General features: G+C 41.4%; 3 protein-coding genes across 3 annotated transcripts in view; 1 reads left to right on the top strand and 2 right to left on the bottom strand.

Moving 5' to 3' along the window:
* The window catches only part of hap1 (huntingtin associated protein 1), a 145,996-nt gene that overhangs the window by 94,457 nt on the left and 31,782 nt on the right, over positions 1-19,757 (bottom strand). The window lies entirely within an intron of this gene.
* krt98 (keratin 98) lies at positions 9,264-13,629 on the top strand. The gene is made up of 8 exons (XM_078282730.1): positions 9,264-9,691; positions 10,300-10,382; positions 10,660-10,816; positions 11,676-11,837; positions 12,354-12,479; positions 12,786-13,006; positions 13,346-13,356; positions 13,481-13,629. Exons 1-8 carry the CDS (start codon positions 9,353-9,355, stop codon positions 13,576-13,578), a joined length of 1,197 nt encoding a protein of 398 aa, XP_078138856.1. The 5' UTR covers positions 9,264-9,352; the 3' UTR covers positions 13,579-13,629.
* Positions 14,409-17,274, bottom strand: krt15 (keratin 15). Its single transcript, XM_071908754.2, has 7 exons — positions 16,710-17,274; positions 16,307-16,389; positions 15,936-16,092; positions 15,627-15,788; positions 15,331-15,456; positions 14,885-15,102; positions 14,409-14,633 (listed from the first exon to the last, which is right to left on the bottom strand). Exons 1-7 carry the CDS (start codon positions 17,208-17,210, stop codon positions 14,525-14,527), a joined length of 1,356 nt encoding a protein of 451 aa, XP_071764855.1. The 5' UTR covers positions 17,211-17,274; the 3' UTR covers positions 14,409-14,524.

The following is a 19,757-nucleotide window of genomic DNA, read 5'->3' as shown; positions in this document are numbered from 1 at the left end:
TGTGTGTGTGTGTGTGTCTTTTTTTGTTTAGTTTTAAAACATTACTTGAGAGAAAGACAGTACCAACATTTTTTAAATGTGGGCCCTAGGTTGCTCTTGCCTTGTTAGGAGTTAACGTCAAGTCAAGTCAAGTTTATTTGTACAGCCCTTAATCACTGTTATAGTCTCAAAGGGCTTAACAACGCTCACATTATGAAAACAGTAAATGAAAAATGACATTCCCTCCCTTAGACCCTCAACTGAGGACAAGGAAAAACTCCCACGAAAACCTCATCAGAAGAAACCTTGGGTGGGGCTACTCAGAGAAGGATCCCACTACCGGGACCGTCAGGTTTGCAATGGGTGCTGAAGGTGGGCAAACAAAAATTTTAAAATATTAAAGGGGAAGACTGACTTCGGGGGTTCATATACATTTTTGCCTGAACGTTTACATCCAAGTGAGCTGAATGTTATGGTTGTGGTCCAAACCAGAAGATGTACCGAAATGAGAGAGTATTGATCCTGTATCCACAACACACATTTACAGTAAATTATATTCATCTCAGCTGTAAGATAACCTACTTTTACCCTGAGGTTTCCTGGTCACCGCAGCAGGATCAGTTCCAGTCGTGGCACAGGTGGTGAGCAATGGACGGGGATGGGCAAATACCTTACCGCTTGAGTTGTCTGCGGAGACACAACTTTGTTTACAGTAGGATGGTGACAAATGACTCTATGATTACTTCACTGTAGCAGCTTGTCAGAACAGGGTTGATGAGTTAATGTCTATAGGCTTGAGACTGGGTTTTTGTTTTCACTTGAACCAACTTCATGACTCATGTTTGCAGGGCTAACTGAAAATCTCCTGTAGTATATTACAGGAATTTCAACAAATGAATATGAACTATTGCAATGGTTTTTAGGATAAATCAAAATGTGTTGATACTGTCGTTGAAATGATGATTAATATATTTTTCTATATGTGATGGCTGAAAGGGTTGTCTAGAATTGATATTTTATTGTTTCTACATTACAGTGAGGTTATAGTATAATGCAAGTGTATTTAGAGCTTATCACAAGGGCTTCAGATATTGAATACTAGTAGCTGCTAGTACAGCTCAAGCAGAGAGCCTAGATTACTGGAAACTAGCTAAGCACAAATAAGAAAAAAGCAGTCTATGATATTGAATTTCCACTCAGGACAGACACCATGCTTGCATAAGATCCAATATCACTGAGCCATATTTTAGATGCATAATATCTCAAATAAATCTGAAGCTAAAACAACAAATCCACAAATAAACAAGACTATAAAGGCTTTATCTCTAACTTTGTCTGAGACTCAAGGTGCCTCCACTCTTACTTTGCGGGGGAAATATAAAACCTCCTTGGTATTATACTGTATTAGGCAAGGAATTGTGTGACTCAGTAGAAATACTCCCACACCCATTCCTCTCTCTAGAGCTTACTCCTTACTTTAAGACTTGGAGTTAAAAGGAAGATAAGACCCCTTGAGAAATGGACTTTAACCTTTGGAATAGCTTTGTTTTAGATACTAGATAGGGAGCAATCTGTAGAGAGTGTGCTGAACTGATTTTGCCGGAAATTCTCAATGACATGTATCACTTTTTACACACCTTTTAAGCTATAATTTTATAATGTTAATTCACCACAGTATTTTAAAAATGATAAGCTACCAAATATAGTCCAATTTGTGCAGGACTTCGGGTAATTTTGCCAGTGAAGGAAAATCCGAACATCTGTCAAAAGTAACAACTGTTACTCCTGAAAACATTGATTAAACTATTTGAATTTAACATTTTAAGCACTAATTTGGACATATTATATACTTTTCAGGGTATAAGAAAATCCCATACAAAACAAAAAATGGACTTTGTTTGGTATGGGTTAATGGATTCAATATTGCACAATAGCACCCAATAAACACCAAAATAAATGAAAAAAAAGTTGCATAAAATGGTTGAAAATTGATGCAACTTGTCCCAAGTAAGCAATTTTGCTTTCATTTATTTTGGTGCTAGCATGGGTTATTAGTAATATTATTATACTACTATATAGTATCCTTCAGCAGTAAGACAACAAGCAAAACAGGTGGTTGCCTATCTGCTGTAACAGTATTATCAAATACTTCATCCATGTTCTGAGTTTCCTTGTTTGAACTGTAAAGAATGGAGGGATCGTTTCTTTTCACTGCCAGACAAAGACAGACCTGAGAATTAAGGAAGGGGAGGAAGAAGTGGAGACACAAAGGGAAGTCCACTGTTCTATTTCTATCACCTAAGCCTATCACTTTTACAGTGTTTTACAAGTTACCATAGACCCAAACAGCAACAACATTTCCCACTATTTGTTTACACCATAGCAACCATGAGAAGGGATTGGGCAATGGGCATGTGTCACTACTCATGACTCTTGTCTATTGTTTGAGTTCTGGACCGTCTGGATTCCAACACCTGAACGCAGACAAATACAGCTTCCTTGCCATCAGTTCAGTGGGAGTGAAAGTTGGTTCCCATGTCTTTCATAAACTGGTCACTTCCTTTTTGGTAAGAACTTAGAGATCAAGAACTGTGTTTATGCAATGGCACATCAGTGTATCTATTGTTCCAGTACCTGCAGATTTGTCAGTGCGGGCAATGCCTTGAATTCCATGTCAGGACTCTGGTTGAGGGGTTTGTGTGTCTGAATGTGAATCACACCCTCTACATCTGTAGGCCTGTATGGAACAATATGGCCCATCCTTTGAATGTGCCACACCTCTCCACAGGCGTTATCATATCCTGCTGAACTGTTCAAGCTGTATGTATGTGCAACAATCCACAGCATAATGTCCTTGACTGAATGACTGAAACATCCTCAGTGAAAAGTGCTGAGAGGTGAAATTCTGAATGTGTGTTTGTGTGTCTGTGTGTGCACATGCATGAATGTGTGTGTGTGTGTGCACATATGGCCATATGCGTGTGTGTGTGTGTGTATGCATGTGTGCGTGTGTGCACGTATGGCCATATGCGTGTGTGTGTGTGTGTGTGTGTGTGTGCGTGTCCGTGTGTGTGACATGGTTTGACATGCTGGAGTGTGTTTCTCTGCTCATTCTGGAAGGGACCAGCGTCTGCAGAGAAAGTTAAACATTCACCTGCATCACAAGTACTGTTTGTGTTTCATTGAACATTGAATTTTCAGCTGTGCATATAGACTGTTTAATCTTCACATTCTAATATCTATTTATCCGTTGTTCCTTAAGTAAATAAAGTGTGCTGTGTCAATAGACTTATGCTAGCTCATTCCAATGGGACCAGTTATTAAAGATATATTAGAATAAAGCTTTTAACTATTGCACTATTGTGCATCTTCCATCAAATTGTGCCTCATTGGCTTCTTTGTGATAACTACTGCAGGCAACACAAACTGTTGCCTTTGTCAGAAAATTAAAAAATAAATTATGTACTCATGTATAGTGGAAAAGGGGGTGTGTGCTAGACCTCTAAGGAAGGGGTTTACATACAGTAGCACATTTAAAAATGGCTGCTGAAATGCTTCATGACTTTCATGAATTCATGCAACTGTATTCATGCAACAAATTTATGTGATTTCATGTAACATGATTAAAGAGCTATAGAATAATACACAGAGAAATAGGCACAGAATATTAGTCATTTTCTGTATTTGCTTGGTTGTTATACTTGGTGTGACTAATGAGGCAGCAGTTGAGGAGAGGAAACAGTCATTATTTGACCTATAAAATCACCAGACTTCCTTATTCTGAATCCACTATGTAATCATTCTACAGAAATCCTTTTTAAATATGTAAAGAAACTGTCAAAATGATGACTGTCATGTTGCAAACCTTCATAGTGTTGCCCCAGTATAGAGCACAATGTCTTTAGATGCACAGTCCTGTGTCAGACGGTTATTTAAATCTCCTGCAGGTGTTATGCCCATTGTGTTAATTCAACTGTAAATATTTTGATACATATATATATATTTACCTATTCGTGGCATAATAGGTCCATAAATGAGAAAAGAGACTGAATAAGCTTCTCGGGGGCTGATAACCTGTATCTCTCAGTTGCCTTGACAAATGCAGAATGTTGGAATTTTACCTAACTACTAGACAGCCACACCCTTCCTGTAAAACAGACCTCTGATTTACGGAGATGAGATGCACGGCTGAAGTGCTCCCTCTAGCGATATCCAAACGGGCCAGAGCTAAAAGCTGCTTACCTCTGAGATCCTGCAAACAGAATTGCTGTGCAGTAGTTAGACGTGAAAGGCGGTGTCTATGTGACACAGTCAAGATGGGACTGCCATCAAAAATTTGTCAAAACTGCTGGTGCTACTAAACATCTTTTACTTGAGAGAATGAGAGTTGTCAACCTTCTCATGCATTTTATTAGACTTTCAGATTGCCACAGTAAGAAAGGAGGAGTTAGGAGATAGAGAGAGATGTGACAGAACATGAGATTCAAACCAATCTGATCAGCTGTCTGTCTAATGAATAATACAAGAATAATACAATAATTTGAAAAGAATGTCTTGTTTTTCATTTTGTAAGTGGTGCCAAGTTGTTATAAACCGTGACACTCACATGTAAACTGACACTGAAGTGACACTATAGGTGTGATTGGACTCTCACTCACACGTAGGCAGGCACAGATTTTCTTTCTCCACCCACACTGGTACACAACCCTATACTTACAATACACACAAATGCATGTCTGCACACATACAGTATGTGCATAATGAAGAGGCTTCTGGAGTGAGATGAAAAGAAAGAGACCCAATGTAGTTATGATGTATTATTTTATGATTATTTTTATTAGTAGTAGTATAGTAGTACTGGTATTATTATTACAAATGCCCAGGAGGATTTGACAGGATGTAGTCGTACTCCAAAAATCATGGGCGTCATCAGCCAATCAGATTTCAGCATCAATTACACAAAGTTGGCAATGGTCCATCAGCGCAAAATTTGATGGATATGTGCAACTATGTAAAATTTGAAAGGAATGGACCATCGGTGGGCGCTACAGCTACAACTCAAATTTTTGACAATTAAAACATTGGGATTTCTTGCTGTCATACATGTATTGGATGCCAAAAGATAGATCTGGTCATAACACACAACCACAGAAGTCTTCATGCCAAATGTCATTTTGTCCAGAACATAAATGTTCCCTTTTAGGACTGGATGGTTGCTAAATTACAATAGTTAATGTAAAAATGGGGAGTGGTGAATAAACAAACATCTGACTGCAACTGAAGTAGGAGAGCTGTCAGAGACACAAGTTCCGTTACATGTTCTCAACAACATCACATGTAGTGATGCGTAAGATTAACGCTTGGTAACGTTTGCTAGCTTGATATGCTATGTAGCCAGCTTGCTATCATAGCAAATGTTAACTTACCCGTATAATCAAAAATGTAATGTGAGAACAGCCATATCCTTTGTTCTTCTTTGCACATTCACTGTGTGCAAATTCCTCCATGAACTGATTAAAGTCGCTGCTTGAGAGAGCAGAAAGATCATTAAGATAAGTTGTAAAATGCCTTGTTTCCATTTTGAAGAGGACTGGCCCGGACCGGATGTGATGTTACCAGGTTATGACATAATTTCCTGTTAACATATTGCAGTGTGAAAAGGCTCATTGGGGTCATTTAGATCCCATTAAGTAAGCTGTAGATTCCAGACACAATGCATGTCACGGTTAATTCATCAATCTTTATTTTCTGTAGATACTGAGCCACATTGTACATATTTTTCCACATGTTCTGCAAATATCGATGTCCATTAGCTTGACAACTTCAACTCTGACAAGAGGGGAACAAGCACTGCTTTATTTTACAGCCCACACACCTTGTACTTACTCCATAACTACAGGGAACAAGCACCAATAACATTTGTTTTGCCCCCCTAATTACATTATTGTACCCTGTAATTATTTTTTAAGTATGCAGTAATTACGAAAATAGTTACACCATAACTACCTTATAAGTCTCTCATAATTACAAAATTGTTACCCCTTAATTCCCGGACTTCTGGTTTTGTTACCCTATAACTACAGCATTGTTATTTTACAAAGTAGTTAGACCGTAATTAGCGGGCTGTAAAATAAAGCGTTACCAAATTTTAAGATGTTCTCAGTCTATCAGTTATGGATACATAAACTTATCTTCTTGCAGGGTAGGCTTATGTATGCACTGTAAATTGATACTAAATTGAAACTACTGTAAGTTCAGACAGATATTGAAAATGATAAGACAGGGTCAGGGAATGCAGCACTATGCAGTCTAATCCAAGGAACCTACAAAACTCAATTTTCCTGGGACTAATTTGGGATGATTTTGAATTGGAGTGAACTGTAACTCACCCATTCATTCGATGACACTGGGATTTATTAATTTCATGCATCTGATTATTTTTTCTATAACAACATCATGCTACACCAAAGGGTGGCGGGGTGGCGTGGAAGGGTAGGTGAAGCAGGGAGGTGAGAAGTAGACTACTCAACAACACTGAAGAGCACAACAACATTTTTGTCAATGTTTAGAGAGAACAAAGGGTCTTACTGAGAGGGCAGAGGAGCATGCTTGGTGGGATTAAGGTGAGACAAGAAAGGTATTTTGCAAGCAGATCTTGCTTATCAGGTTGTTGCATTATTGGAGGGCTGTCAGGGAGGAATGTGGACATGAAAAGCCGTGGAGAAAGAAAGTAAGGTTGTAAAGGTAGAGAAAGGTAGAGAAAGGCAAGCAAAATAACATTTGATTCAATTCAATACAGTTTCAATTCAGTTTCAGTTCAATTTAAAACAATTAAATTCACCTTTATTGTTCCTGAGGGGAAATTATCCTTGCAGCCAGGTGCATAAGAACAAGCATAAAAAACATAAACATAAATACACCAAAGTACATACACAAGAGACAAGAGTCATACATTAAGAACATCTGTATCCATCCATAGAACAACATTAAAATAAACAGCACAGGAATGGACTCCTGCTATCCAATAAAAAAAATGCTTAACTATAGCTAAGTAATTTAATGGCATGGGACATAAAAGAGTTCCACACCCTGTTAGGTTTGCCCAGAGGGAAGAAACTCAAATTCCTTAGGGGATGAACGGGACACTCCGGTATGACTAACATTACAGTGAGTAAAGTGGATTAAACATTACAAGTATGAAGTATGATTGTTATTAGTTTAGATAAACACTCTCTGCTGCTAGTCTAGTGAATTTGTGAAATACTGTATATACAGCATATTAACAGCTGTTAAGTGCACTTGATATCTGCATTGTGTTTCTGTCATCCCACCATTTCATCCCATCTCTGATCATTAGTTTAAAACTGCAACACAATCTAAGATTTCAAGATATCTGACATTTCAAGTCACTGTTCTTTTCTTTCTTTCTTTATTTATTTATTTTTAAACAGGGACAGTACACATTAATTGACCTGAGGGTAAATGTGCCAGTGTTAGCCAACTGGCTAATTTTCAACTTAGTCCCTGTGGCCAGGTATTATTAGCCAAAAACTAAAGTTAAAAAGTACAGTTCCATCCCTCGTATCTTCCTCATAAATCATTTTGTTCTTATTGTTTTCTATCACTGGGCTGGAATGTGTGTCATGTACCTCTTATGTTTTTTCACACGTCACATTATGTTTAAAAACCTCACCGACGAGCATTCTCTAGACCTAATCAAACCATCAGTCATTCCTGTTTCAGACCTCAGCCTGCTTATCAGTGTCGCTGGTGACTGAGGACGTTGTGAAATGATTATAGAGGAAGGCTGTCAGACAGCCTGAGTCTGTTGTTCAAAGAGATAACCGCTGAAAAAAATATTTTCCCACTGGTGTGGGGATGTGCATCTGCTGGGAGGCAGCTGATTATTTGATATGTGTGGGTTTCACTAATTATTTGTCTCTGTAAAGGTGATTGATCATAAGACAATAAACCAACTGGTATTTTATTCAATAAGTTAATGGAAGCTTATTTCAAGTTACTATAGTAACAACACCATCACCATGAAGATTGTTGTACAATATTTCCTGGTAACAATAAATTTCATTTAGACTTCTGACAGTTGTCTTGTCTTTCCACCTGTGGAACAATTTTAGATTGATTATTAATACTTTTCCATGATTGTGCTGAGACAGAGAGAATCTTACAATGTTCAGAAGTGACAAATACTCTAAAGAAAAATACTGAATAGTGCTACAGTGTTCAGGTAGCACTGGGAGAATAGATTGTTGTATTTTATGAATTAAATCTCAACATTTGATCTTACTGCTGAAGAATGCAGAGGCATCTATGTTGCAATCATAGTATAGGTGTTTGTTATTTTGTGAAGAACAAAGGATAAATAAATATCCCAAATGATAAATCCTTTTCTGTGTCCCCAGCCTGAAACATCTTTAACCTCTGTTGGTAAATCCAGAAATCCAGTATACACACTACTTAAACTTTATGCTGTAGACATTTTGTGTTAAAGTAATGATATGTTTTGGCAATATGAACATGAAATTTATGCCTACAGTCCAAAGAACCACTGAGGTGTTGCTAAGCAGGTATATTTAAGCAGGTATATTTACTAATTGTCCATGCAGCTTGCATGGAAGGATTTGGAAAAACAACTTCAGTGTAGAAAAGGCTATCATACAAAACTATAATTTTTATAAAGATTACTGAGGATTACTGAGTCTTAACCTCCTGGCTACAAGTTTCTGTGACAAAATGTGGACATAATGACCGTACCAATAACTTTGGCTATCTTTAGAAATACTTTGCCCTTAACCTTTGCCCTAAAGTTTCACTGAGGCGAAATTGTCACTGGTATGTGCCATTTCTGTCACTGGCATGAGCAATTAGACAGAGTGAATGTTTTACAATATAGCTGCACTTAGCTGTTTCATGTATGTGTGCACACTATCTGTGTATGTACTTTTTTTGCATCTACAAACATGAAACCAAGCTACAGAACAAGAAAGCCTGCAATTAAACATTATCATATGTTAATGAACAGAGGAGTATTGTAGGAATGCCCTTTCTTTCAGAAACGGTAAAATGTGGAATCACGGGTTCGACCTGAAAGGAGCCGGATGAACCCCTGCCCACCGCCTGCCACACCCATATGCTGATGGAGAGGTTGCAGGGAGGAGTAGGGGGGAAGACTGTCAACCGCATACTTGCACATCAACTACCCCCCCCCCCCCTCTAGCCCTTCCCACTCTGTTGTGCGTGGCAGCTATATAACCAAGGTGACCAGAGTGATGCTCCCTACTGCAGATCAACCCTCCAGGTCACTCTGATACCCTCCAGCAATCCTACCTGAGCCAGATCCAGCAGATCCTTCACCATGTCTTTCAGCACCAGATCCTACGGCCAAAGGACCATGAGCGTCTATGGAGGAGCAGGCGGACGTGGCACCCGCATCTCCTCATCCCAAGCAAGCTACGCACCTTCCTCCGGAGGCTTCAACCTGACAGATGGCCTGGACCTCCACGTTGGCGCCAACGAGAAGGCCACCTTGCAGAACCTGAACGACCGTCTGGCCTCCTACCTGGAGAAGGTGCGCACCCTGCAGCTGGAGAATGACCGTCTGGATAAGCAGATCAGGGAGTGGTACCAGAAGAGAACTGTCATCAGCCATGACTACTCCGGATACTTTGCCACCATCGATGACCTGAAGGACAAGGTAAGAGGAAAGAGTCAGATATGTGTGTGTGTGTGTGTGTGTGTGTGTGTGTGTGTGTGTGTGTGTGTCTCAATTAATTCTGTCACCTGCCTCTGTTGTTAGTGCATTCTGTTTGTGGTGTATACGTGTGTGTGTGTGTGTGTGTGTGTGTGTGTGGGAGGGCAGGTGGGCATGTGTGTGTAGATCGTTAGGTATGTGGTTGGGTGGGTGGATTGGGGGTATGTTGACAGTTGACATTCGTCATTGAGAAGCAATAACTCAGTTATTGACACTGGTGAAGAATGCCAGCTAATCTCAGCGCACACAGAACAAGGGGGAAGTAACAAGTGTTGGTAGGAGAGAAGTGTGTCGTTGGCGATTGTTTCAGCCCTCGCAGTCTGGCAAGGCACAGTTTTCCTCAAGGCTGCGACACACTGCCAATGGCACATATCTTTCATATCATATTTTTCATTACAGTCATACCAGGTACATTCCATCTATGCGTCACATCCAGCCAACAATGTTCAGTCCCACAGTTATAATTAGAGAAGGATACAGTGGAGGTGTGTATATATAACATGAGTTGTATTTTCTCTTGACTTATTTTCCACATTTTTTTTTCTCCCTAGATTCGTTTTGCCTCCAGGATCAATGCCAAGACAATTCTGGACATTGACAATGCCAAACTGGCCGCTGATGATTTCAAAATGAAGTGAGTGATGCTGGTGTATACTGTGTCTGCGTCTGTATCTGTGTCTGTATGTGTGTGTGTGTGAGCACAGTTTGCATGGCATGAGGTTGGAGGTACGCTTGCTAAGTCACAGCCTGCTTGTAAGTTAATACCTCTTCAACCTCTCTAGTCACGTAAGTGAAACTTTGCATCTGCATCGAAGTGTGAATTCATGTGTAGCTGACAAGTTCTAATCTTTACTACCCACTGCAACCTCCTGACCTTCTGCCTCTTCCCTCCATCCCGTGTAACCCCCCAGGTATGAGAACGAGCTGGCCATGAGGCTGGCTGTGGAGGCAGACATCGCTGGACTGAGGAGAGTCCTGGATGAGATGAACCTGACCAGGATGGACCTGGAGAATCAGTATGAGGGCCTGAAGGACGAGCTCATCATGCTCAAGAGGAACCATGAAGAGGTGGAGTATAAAAATGGGGGAGAACTATTTGTGGTGCACCAAGTCCACACTACAACCTTACAAGCACAGGCCAAAACTAATGAGTTTGTGACATCCATTATCACCCATACATTCCTACACAGGCCCCTAAACCACACCCACACTCTCTTATGTACAGTGGAAAGAGGGTTTGGAAACCTGAAAGTACACATGTACATATAATAGTGAAGCCACTTTGTTGGTGACTAATTGCTCACTGGTCAACATCATCCGTCTTTGCAGTAGCAGGAAGCTAAACACAGAAGCTATTCACCTTGTGGAAAAGATGTCGCCATTTGTCACAGTCTTGCATCTTAACCTCTTTGTGTGAGACATTGTGCACACATGACCTCTGCCTTACCTCTGATAGCACTCAGGAAAATCCGTTTTAGGTTACTGTTTTTATAAACCTTTCTGCCCTTTTCTCTTTCTTCTCAGCTCTTCCCTTTTCCCCCAACACACTTCCTTGTATTCTTCTCTCCCTCCATTAGCTCATTGCTAGCCTTTGTGGGTTACACACACACACACATTCACACACACACACACACACACACGCATGCACGCACGCACGCACGCACGCACAGTTTACACAGATCAAAAGCCAGTAGCCTGCATACATACACTAAGAATTCATTGGATACTCAAGTTGACAAGGGTGAACTGTGGACAATATTTAGATTAACAAGCATTACTCAAAATAGATAGAACCTACTTTCTATGTACATGACACTGCACTTTAAGGTTTTAGGTCATTTTGAGTAAAAAATAAAATAATAATAATACATCATTTTTGAGTTTATTGCGCTTGTCTGATAGAGGTGTTGCCCTTTGACCCCTGCAGGAGATGGCTCTGCTGAGGAGCCAGATGGGCGGCCAGGTCAACGTGGCGGTGGATGCCTCTCCCTCTACAGACCTGAACCAGGCAATGTTAGAAATCAGGGAACACTACGAGGCCGCGATTGCCAAGAACCGCAAGGAACTGGAGGCATGGTATCAGAACAAGGTGAGATGGCAAGCCTAGAAGATACAACTGTTGCCCTTTTAAAATACAGTCAATTCGGGGGGGTTTTAAGTCTTCAGTGGCATGTAGGCCACCACTATAAATTATACACGTTAAAGTATGACTATGAAATTAACCATTAATGATCAATAAGTCATGAGCGTGGAATTATAAGGTTCTATCTGACTTTTGTTTTTATAATCAAAATTAAGTTACTCACATATTCATGATCTTTGAATGTTACTTTATACTTGTGTGGTGTTATTTCTTTTAAAGAACCTTTTGGGGTTGCATAATTAAAAAGATATAAAGCACATAGGCTAACAGTTTTGCCAGATAGTATGTCAAGTCTTTCATGCTCAGAATCCTTAATTCCAAGCTCAGGAACTGTTGAAGTGATGATTTTCAGTTAGAACGAACAGAGAACATCTACTTATCTTGATAGCATGTCAGTAATCTATTATTATTCTGTAGAGCTATGTGGCAACACATGTAATGCTGTGTTTTTGATCTTCCTAGGTTGCAGCAGTGGAGCAGGATGTGATCACACACACTGAGATTCTGGTGACAACTCACTCAGAGATCAAGGAGCTGAAGAGCACCCTCCAGAGGCTTCAGATTGAACTGCAGTCCCATCTGAGCATGGTACGCTAACATATACCAAACAGGAATAACAAAGATTTATTGTCTGAGTTGCAAGTGTGAGGCTATATTTTCATGTCTAAACTGTGGACACATGGTGGACACATGGTACACAGGCCTGCACAAACACACACACACACACACACACACAGATGCACACACTCACACTGACAGGCCTTGTGCATACAGCAGATTTTGACATACAATGTACTGGCTGGCAGCTACAGTAATACAAGCAATGACCACTTGTGCACTTTAATCCATGAAAGCTCACTCACTCACAACTTGATCCCACCCCCCACCCACCAGAAAGCGTCTCTGGAGGGCACCCTGGCAGAGACGCAGGCACGCTACGCTACCCAGCTAGCAGGCCTGCAGAACATGGTGACCAGCCTGGAGGCCCAGCTATCCCAGCTCCACGCCAACATCGCCAGCAACAAGCAGGAGTACGACATGCTGCTGGACCTGAAGACCCGGCTGGAGCTGGAGATCGCAGAGTACAGGAGGCTGTTGGATGGGGAGGACGACAGGTAAGACCCGATGAAGGGAGGGAGAGAGGGCGGGAACGGTAGAGAGATAGGAAACAGGTGGTCAAGTGGCTGAACAGGTGATGGGGAAAAGAGTGGAAGAGATGAGAGAGAGATTAAACATTAGACAGACAGAGAGAGCGGTTAATTGTGGAAGGAATACCAGAGGAGGAGGAGGAGATGAGAAAGAGAAAGAAAGATAATGGTGTGGAGAGCAAAGAGAAGAAGAGACATCAGGGGAGCGATTGAGTAGAGAAATTATCCATTCAAGTTTGAACCTTAAATGACAATGTAGACATATTCCAGACTAATTTGTGTTTTTCATTTTCTCTCCATTAACAGTTCAAAACAAGGTAAGCTAATTTTCACCACTTCTATCTCAGGCTTATTTTGTCATCCAAGTTCTACTGAAAGTTTATTGGGATTTAACAAATGTGATGAGATATGCTCATAGTTGATGTTTTTTTTCTTTTTCAGTGGTCACCAAGGTCATCACAGTCGTGCAGACAGTTGTGGATGGAAGGGTGGTTGAGAGCTCCAAGACAGTTGATGTGGATGTGGATGAGATTGAGTGATAATTTGACAACATCATCAATAACCAATAAAGATCATGCAGTGGAATCAGACTTTCTTGTGTGGTGTAATTTCTTCATTCAGTGTATTCTATGGATCTACAATAGCATGGATTGAATAGTTTATTCCTCATTTTCACCATCGTTCTCCTTCATCGACAAATAATGAATCTGGTTTTACAACAAATATCAGAGCAGATTTGGTAAATAGCTGATATTTTATGGTTATTTAAATAATTATTTGGTAGCCACTTTGAAGGCATAATGGCCCTTTTAAAGAGTATGTGTTTTCAAATGTCATAGATCCATTAAACCTTTATTTATTCAAGAAAGAGTTTTGCTGAGCATGCATGCTCCTTTTCAACGCTGCCTTACTTCACTTTCATACAGTTACACATCAACACCTGAGAGCTGTGCGACGACACTCTTCTACTGTTGACCACTGGGCAGCTTCATTGGAACAACTGGGGGATAAGTGCCTTGACAGAGAGGGGAGAGCATTACTCATTCAGTTTTTTCTCCGCCCAGATTTTCCCCAAGTGGCCGCAGGATACAAACTGGCAACCTTCCACTCACAACCCCAAACTTGTGAATGAAGTAATGTGGCTGGCGTGAGAAATCTATTCCCCACAGGATCAATCCATAAATCTGTCAAAATAACCACACCTCTTAACTACTAAATACCTCAACTAACATTTATCAGGATGAAGATGACATGTATGGTTTCATAAGACCGTTGGACTCATGCCAAAACTTTGCACTTATAACAATCATCAGATTATTTGGAACTGAGCGGACTCAAACAAGTCAAAAAGATATACAGGACAAAATGGTTATCAGCAAACTGAGAGCCTTTTATTGCATTCACATGTGTATGTGTTGACAGTAATGGATGCAGATGTTTTTGCTTGTCGCCCCCTTTGTGCTCTGCTTGCTTGTTTGTGACAGATTATGCAGTGGTGGTGGAGGAGGACACCAGTTTGCCGTCCACCGTTTCCTCTGTGAGCACCACTACCGTGCGAGTGCTGCTGCTGCTGCTGCTGTTGATGCCGGAGCCGCTGTAGTGGGGGGAAGATAATTTTAAAATATTGATGTGGATTGTTGGTAAATGTTACACTTCAAACAATTTTCAAGCAGAGATATGTGACGGAAGTTGTAAAGAGAATTTTTAGGATGTTATCAGTGCCATCACATTATGCATTTCTGAGGTAGTTCTCAAAATCCAGTTGGATTTTATGGTAGACTTCACTGTCATCATAACTTCCAAAGCACTATCTTCCATCCTTCCTTCCCGCCTTTCCTCCCTTACCTGGCTTCTCCATCCAGCAGCCTCCTGTACTCAGCAATTTCCATCTCCAGCCGGGTCTTGATGTCCAGCAGCACCTTGTACTCTTGGCCCTGGCGTTCCATGTCAGCACGGAGCTGCACCAACTGCTCCTCCAGGCTGGTCACCTGCATCTGGAGGCATTGGAGCTGCATGGAGTATCGTGCCTCTGTGTCAGCCAACGTACCCTCCAGGGAGGCTTTCTGGTGGAGGAGAAAAGAGAGAAGGAGAGAGGGGAACAGAAAAAAATATGTGTCAAAAAGGTCCATTGAGCTTTACATGACATTTTGAGTTTCAGTTTATTATACTAGTGCGAGGAAAGTGATGTTTCATTATATCTGGCCAGGGTGGGATAGTTAAAGGGTGAAAAAGTGGACACTGGACTTTACTAGGACTTTACTTCCCCCAAAACGTTATCTTTTGAAACTTACCATGCTAAGCTGGGACTGTAGTTCGATCTCCAGGCCCTGCAAGGTGCGACGGATCTCAGTGATCTCTGACTTGGAGGTCGCGAGACCTTCTGTGCTGGCAGCCACCTCCTTGTTCAGCGACTCTGACTGCGGTGAACATGAGAGAACTTCAGTATGACATATGACTAGATCATGCCTTCAAACAACAGTCTAAGCCAACAAAGAGAGATGGAGGTATCTACAGTACAGTACAGTGCTTTTTGTATGGCTATTTGACTATTCTCAGCGCTTTGCTCGAAATCGTGGTCCAGTCCCACCTTTGTCTGGAACCAGCTCTCCAGTTCACGCTGGTTCTTGGCAGCCACAGTCTCATACTGCTCACGGATCTCAGCCATGATCGCATTCAAGTCCTGCTGTGGCGCTGCGTCCACCTCCACGTTGATCTGGCCGCTCATCTGGGTCCTCATGGCTGCCAGTTCCTGTTGAGATGTTAACAGTTAAAGATAACATCTACTCCTGACATCACAGACTTAATTGTACTTTAGAGACAGTTAAGTCATTGGGATGAAAACCCACTCAGACAAAGCTTTAAGCTTTAGAAAACTGTTCTGCTATTCGCTACCCACCTCCTCATGGTTCTTTTTGAGGAAGATCAGCTCCTCCTTCAGGCCCTCAATCTGCATCTCCAGGTCTGACCTGGCCAGTGTCAGCTCATCCAGCATTCTCTTCAACCCGGCGATGTCTGCCTCCACTGATTGACGCATGGCCAGCTCATTCTCATACCTGTGAGAGAGCAAGAGATCAGAAATGTACACCTTAACATCAATGTGCTGTATGCATTTGCAATATATCCATCTCCTGTAGGGATGCTTAGGGGTTTGTGGTTTGCATGCTATTATGTAAATTGATCTTCAGGACTACTTTGAAAGAAACAAATTCCCAGTTTTCCATTTCAGCAAGTTTTAGCCAGCTTTTTCCCTCTCATGCTGATGCTTACTTGGTTCTGAAGTCGTCTGCAGCCAGTTTTGCATTGTCAATGGCCAGGTAGATGCCTCCATTAATGCGGGTGGCATCCTGGATCTGCGAGATGAATACAAGGTCTCATGTAACAAAATGAGTAGAATGATTTCCTCATGTCACAAATTGTCTCCAAATGCAAACTGACGCCAGTGTCAGCTCTAATTCACAATAAACATGGACATTAATTAAAGGTTCAACAATATGTTTTTGCAAACTAAGAAAATTCTTATCACATGAGCCTCAACAATATGCATTGTGCACTTTATTACTTTTATTTTCCATCCATCCTTTTAAACAGATGCATGGATGCAATGATTGAGAAGTTACAGTATGACATGCTTTGGTATCATTATTCAGGATTCGGAGGTCATGTGACATACCTTTCCCTGCAGGTCAGCAATGGTGACCTGGAAAGCTGAGTAGTCACGGGCAGCAGGGGAGGTCTTACTCTCCAAGAACTGGCGGATCTTGAGCTCCAGCTCAGCGTTGGCCTTCTCCAAAGAGCGGACCTTTTCCAGGTAGGAGGAAAGACGGTCGTTCAGGTTCTGCATGGTGGCCTTCTCATTGGCCCCAACGTGGATGTCCATGCCATCGCCCGTACCAAAGCCTCCTCCTCCCCCTCCCATGCCAAAACTATAACCACCAGCACCACTGCCTCCTCCTCCCCCTCCCATGCCAAGACCATAACCACCGCCACCTCCTCTGCTGAAGGAAGATGTGGAGATCCTTGTTCCCATTCCACCTGAACCACCATACACACTACTAGCCCGTGCAGCCATGAGGGGGCCTGCACTTCTCATGGAGAGCCGAGATCCACCGGTCATCATGGGGCTGCCCCTCACAGAGCCGGACTTGTAGCTCTGGCTGTACATCGTGGTCATGGCTGCTGAGTGAGAGAGGAGGTCTGTCTGCCTTGGAGAGAAGGAGATAGACTGAGGTGCACAGCTCTGCCTCTGTCCCCTTTTTATCCTGCACAAGGCAGGTGGTGGGGGTGGGGGGTAGCTGAGGGAGAGGCCGAAGGGAGGAGCGTTACCTCAAGTGGGGCAGAGCTCCTCCACCCATCACACACCCTTCAGGCTGATTCTGTTCAGCAATGCAGTGGGAAAAAAAGAGAGAAAGTGGTGTGTTGTACGGTTGCACAATAAATTAAACCCTAGTTTGTGCACAAGGCAAGTTTATTTAACCAAAACCTCATAAAGTCCTACAAACCTCATACAAAACATATGCTTGGTTATTGCATACAATTTACCATGCTTCATATTAAAATGCATGAAAACAGTACATTCATGTGAACCTTTATACATTCCCATCAAGTATAATTTTCATACTAAAAGAACCACGCCTGTTACTATTAGCCTTAGGTTAGTTAGTCAGTCAAATCCGACAGTCTCAAATCCTTGTCAGTGTTCTGACAGGTCATGTGTTTGTATTGAATTTATGCCAGAATTCTTGAGCTCTCATGCAGAAATTGTTATATACCTGTTATGTTACCAAGCCAACAGGCGTTAGTGATGCTGTAAAATGAATCATGATGGTACTGTATAATCCTTCATTTGACTCTCAGCCAACATTCCTCCCTGCAAGGGCCGCTCTGTCTTTTATTTTTATTTTTTTCTCTGTTATCTTTCATGAAAATCTCCCATCCTTTAAGTATCGGTTCCATTGTGATGGATGGTTTCAGTTATTTTACGCATCTTGAACAAAGCATGTTATACATCCTATTTTGTTTTGCTCACCTATAGCCCACAGTGTACATTTTGCATGTAGGATTGCAAGTTAGAAGCAGCTTTTATTGCTTAGAAGTTTATGATGTCAGTTGGGAACTGGCCCTATTCAAGACTGGGCATTGCAGTGCTGGAAAGCTCACCACAGATGTGATTGCTTTACTGTTCTTTTTTTCTTGGCATCACACCTTGGCATTTGCATCATGCCCAAACATGAACAAGCTCTTGCTTGTTTGCTTCTTTCCATTTCACCACAGTATTTCTTTTAGGTCTTTTACAGTGTCCTAGAGCATTTTACAGGAGCAGAGTTTCACATTTTGTATGTGGAAAAGTTCATTTTCATTCATCAAATGTTGAGGCATTTGGCATTTCCTTCCAGTTTGAGAATCCTTTTCATATATAGACAACGATATCAACAATGAATACATTATTTGAATGTTTTGCAGGGGTTAATCTAACATAATCTAACATGGACATGGATCCAACTTGCTTTACCTCTAATTAACTGATATCTCTAATAAACAACTACTGCAGACCCCCCACACACACACGTACACATACACAGCTTGGACTAATACAAACCAGATGCTGCACTCACTACATACTTTTCACTGCTCCTTTTCATTTTGAGGTTTCACAATCTTCTCATGCATGTGCTAAATGGCTATAAATTATGTCCAAGATGTTGATTAGTTTGAAACCCCAGTACTGTTTATGAGTGAACATATTTTTGTCCCTCTGGAGATTGCATTTTCGCACCAACACACCAGTCCAGCCTCTTGTGTGCATGATGTATAGACAGTAATGTACAGTTCTGCACTGTGTTCAGCAGCCTGAGCATCAACCAGCTTCGTCACAGTTTGTTAAAAGTTTCACTGCTGCATTCAAAGATGCACACAAAGGTTCACATTTTCCCTTCTCATCATTACCACACTAACCTTCAAGAGTCATTGATTTTTTTATGAGATGATGCTTCTCTTTTTCGTAACAGTTGCTAAACACTTGTGCTGAATCTCAAAAACAGGATGAGCAAAGTAAGGAGGGAGACACCTTTTCCCTCCGGACAGAAGAAGTTAGAGCATTTGCACATTTGCAAGTTAAACATTTACCTGCAGAAATCTCATTCCATCTCCTGACTTTCAAACATGCACAGCTTGGCAGTGGCAGCAGAACCAAGTGTCCATGCACGTGTCCATGCACGTGTCCATGTACATGTCGGTGCACGTGTGCGTGCGTACGATGCAGCACAACACAATAGAGCCAGTGCACAATGTTCTACTTGTGTGATCGGAGAAACAGTGAACTATACAGATGTCCCTGTGTCCTTAATATAAGGGCGTGGGCCCTGGCCTACAGGTTTTAACAGAAGGGTTCAATGACATACACTGCAATGAAAGTTAGTTTAAGAATGAAAAAAGTACAATTGTCGATGATGTGTGAATGTGTGAGAGATTTCTGACACCAATGTGAGACTTGAGAAATAGGCTTTGCTTTCAGAGTGTGATACATGATTGCATAAGTCTCAAGGGAATTCATCTGTTTTCAATAGTGACAAAGGTTTGAATAACTTTCACTGCAGTTGGAAAGTTGAACACACCTTTTTTGTATTACACACCCGTTAGTTAAGCTTACCTAGGTAAAAAGAAAGGATCATTTGAGGATCATTTGAATGTAAGTATGCCTGTGTATATGTGTATGCTGCGT

The sequence above is a fragment of the Centroberyx gerrardi genome, chromosome 3 (assembly GCF_048128805.1).
Source record: "Centroberyx gerrardi isolate f3 chromosome 3, fCenGer3.hap1.cur.20231027, whole genome shotgun sequence".
NCBI classification, from domain to species: domain Eukaryota; kingdom Metazoa; phylum Chordata; class Actinopteri; order Beryciformes; family Berycidae; genus Centroberyx; species Centroberyx gerrardi.
This window is presented reverse-complemented; position numbering and strand designations above follow the sequence as displayed.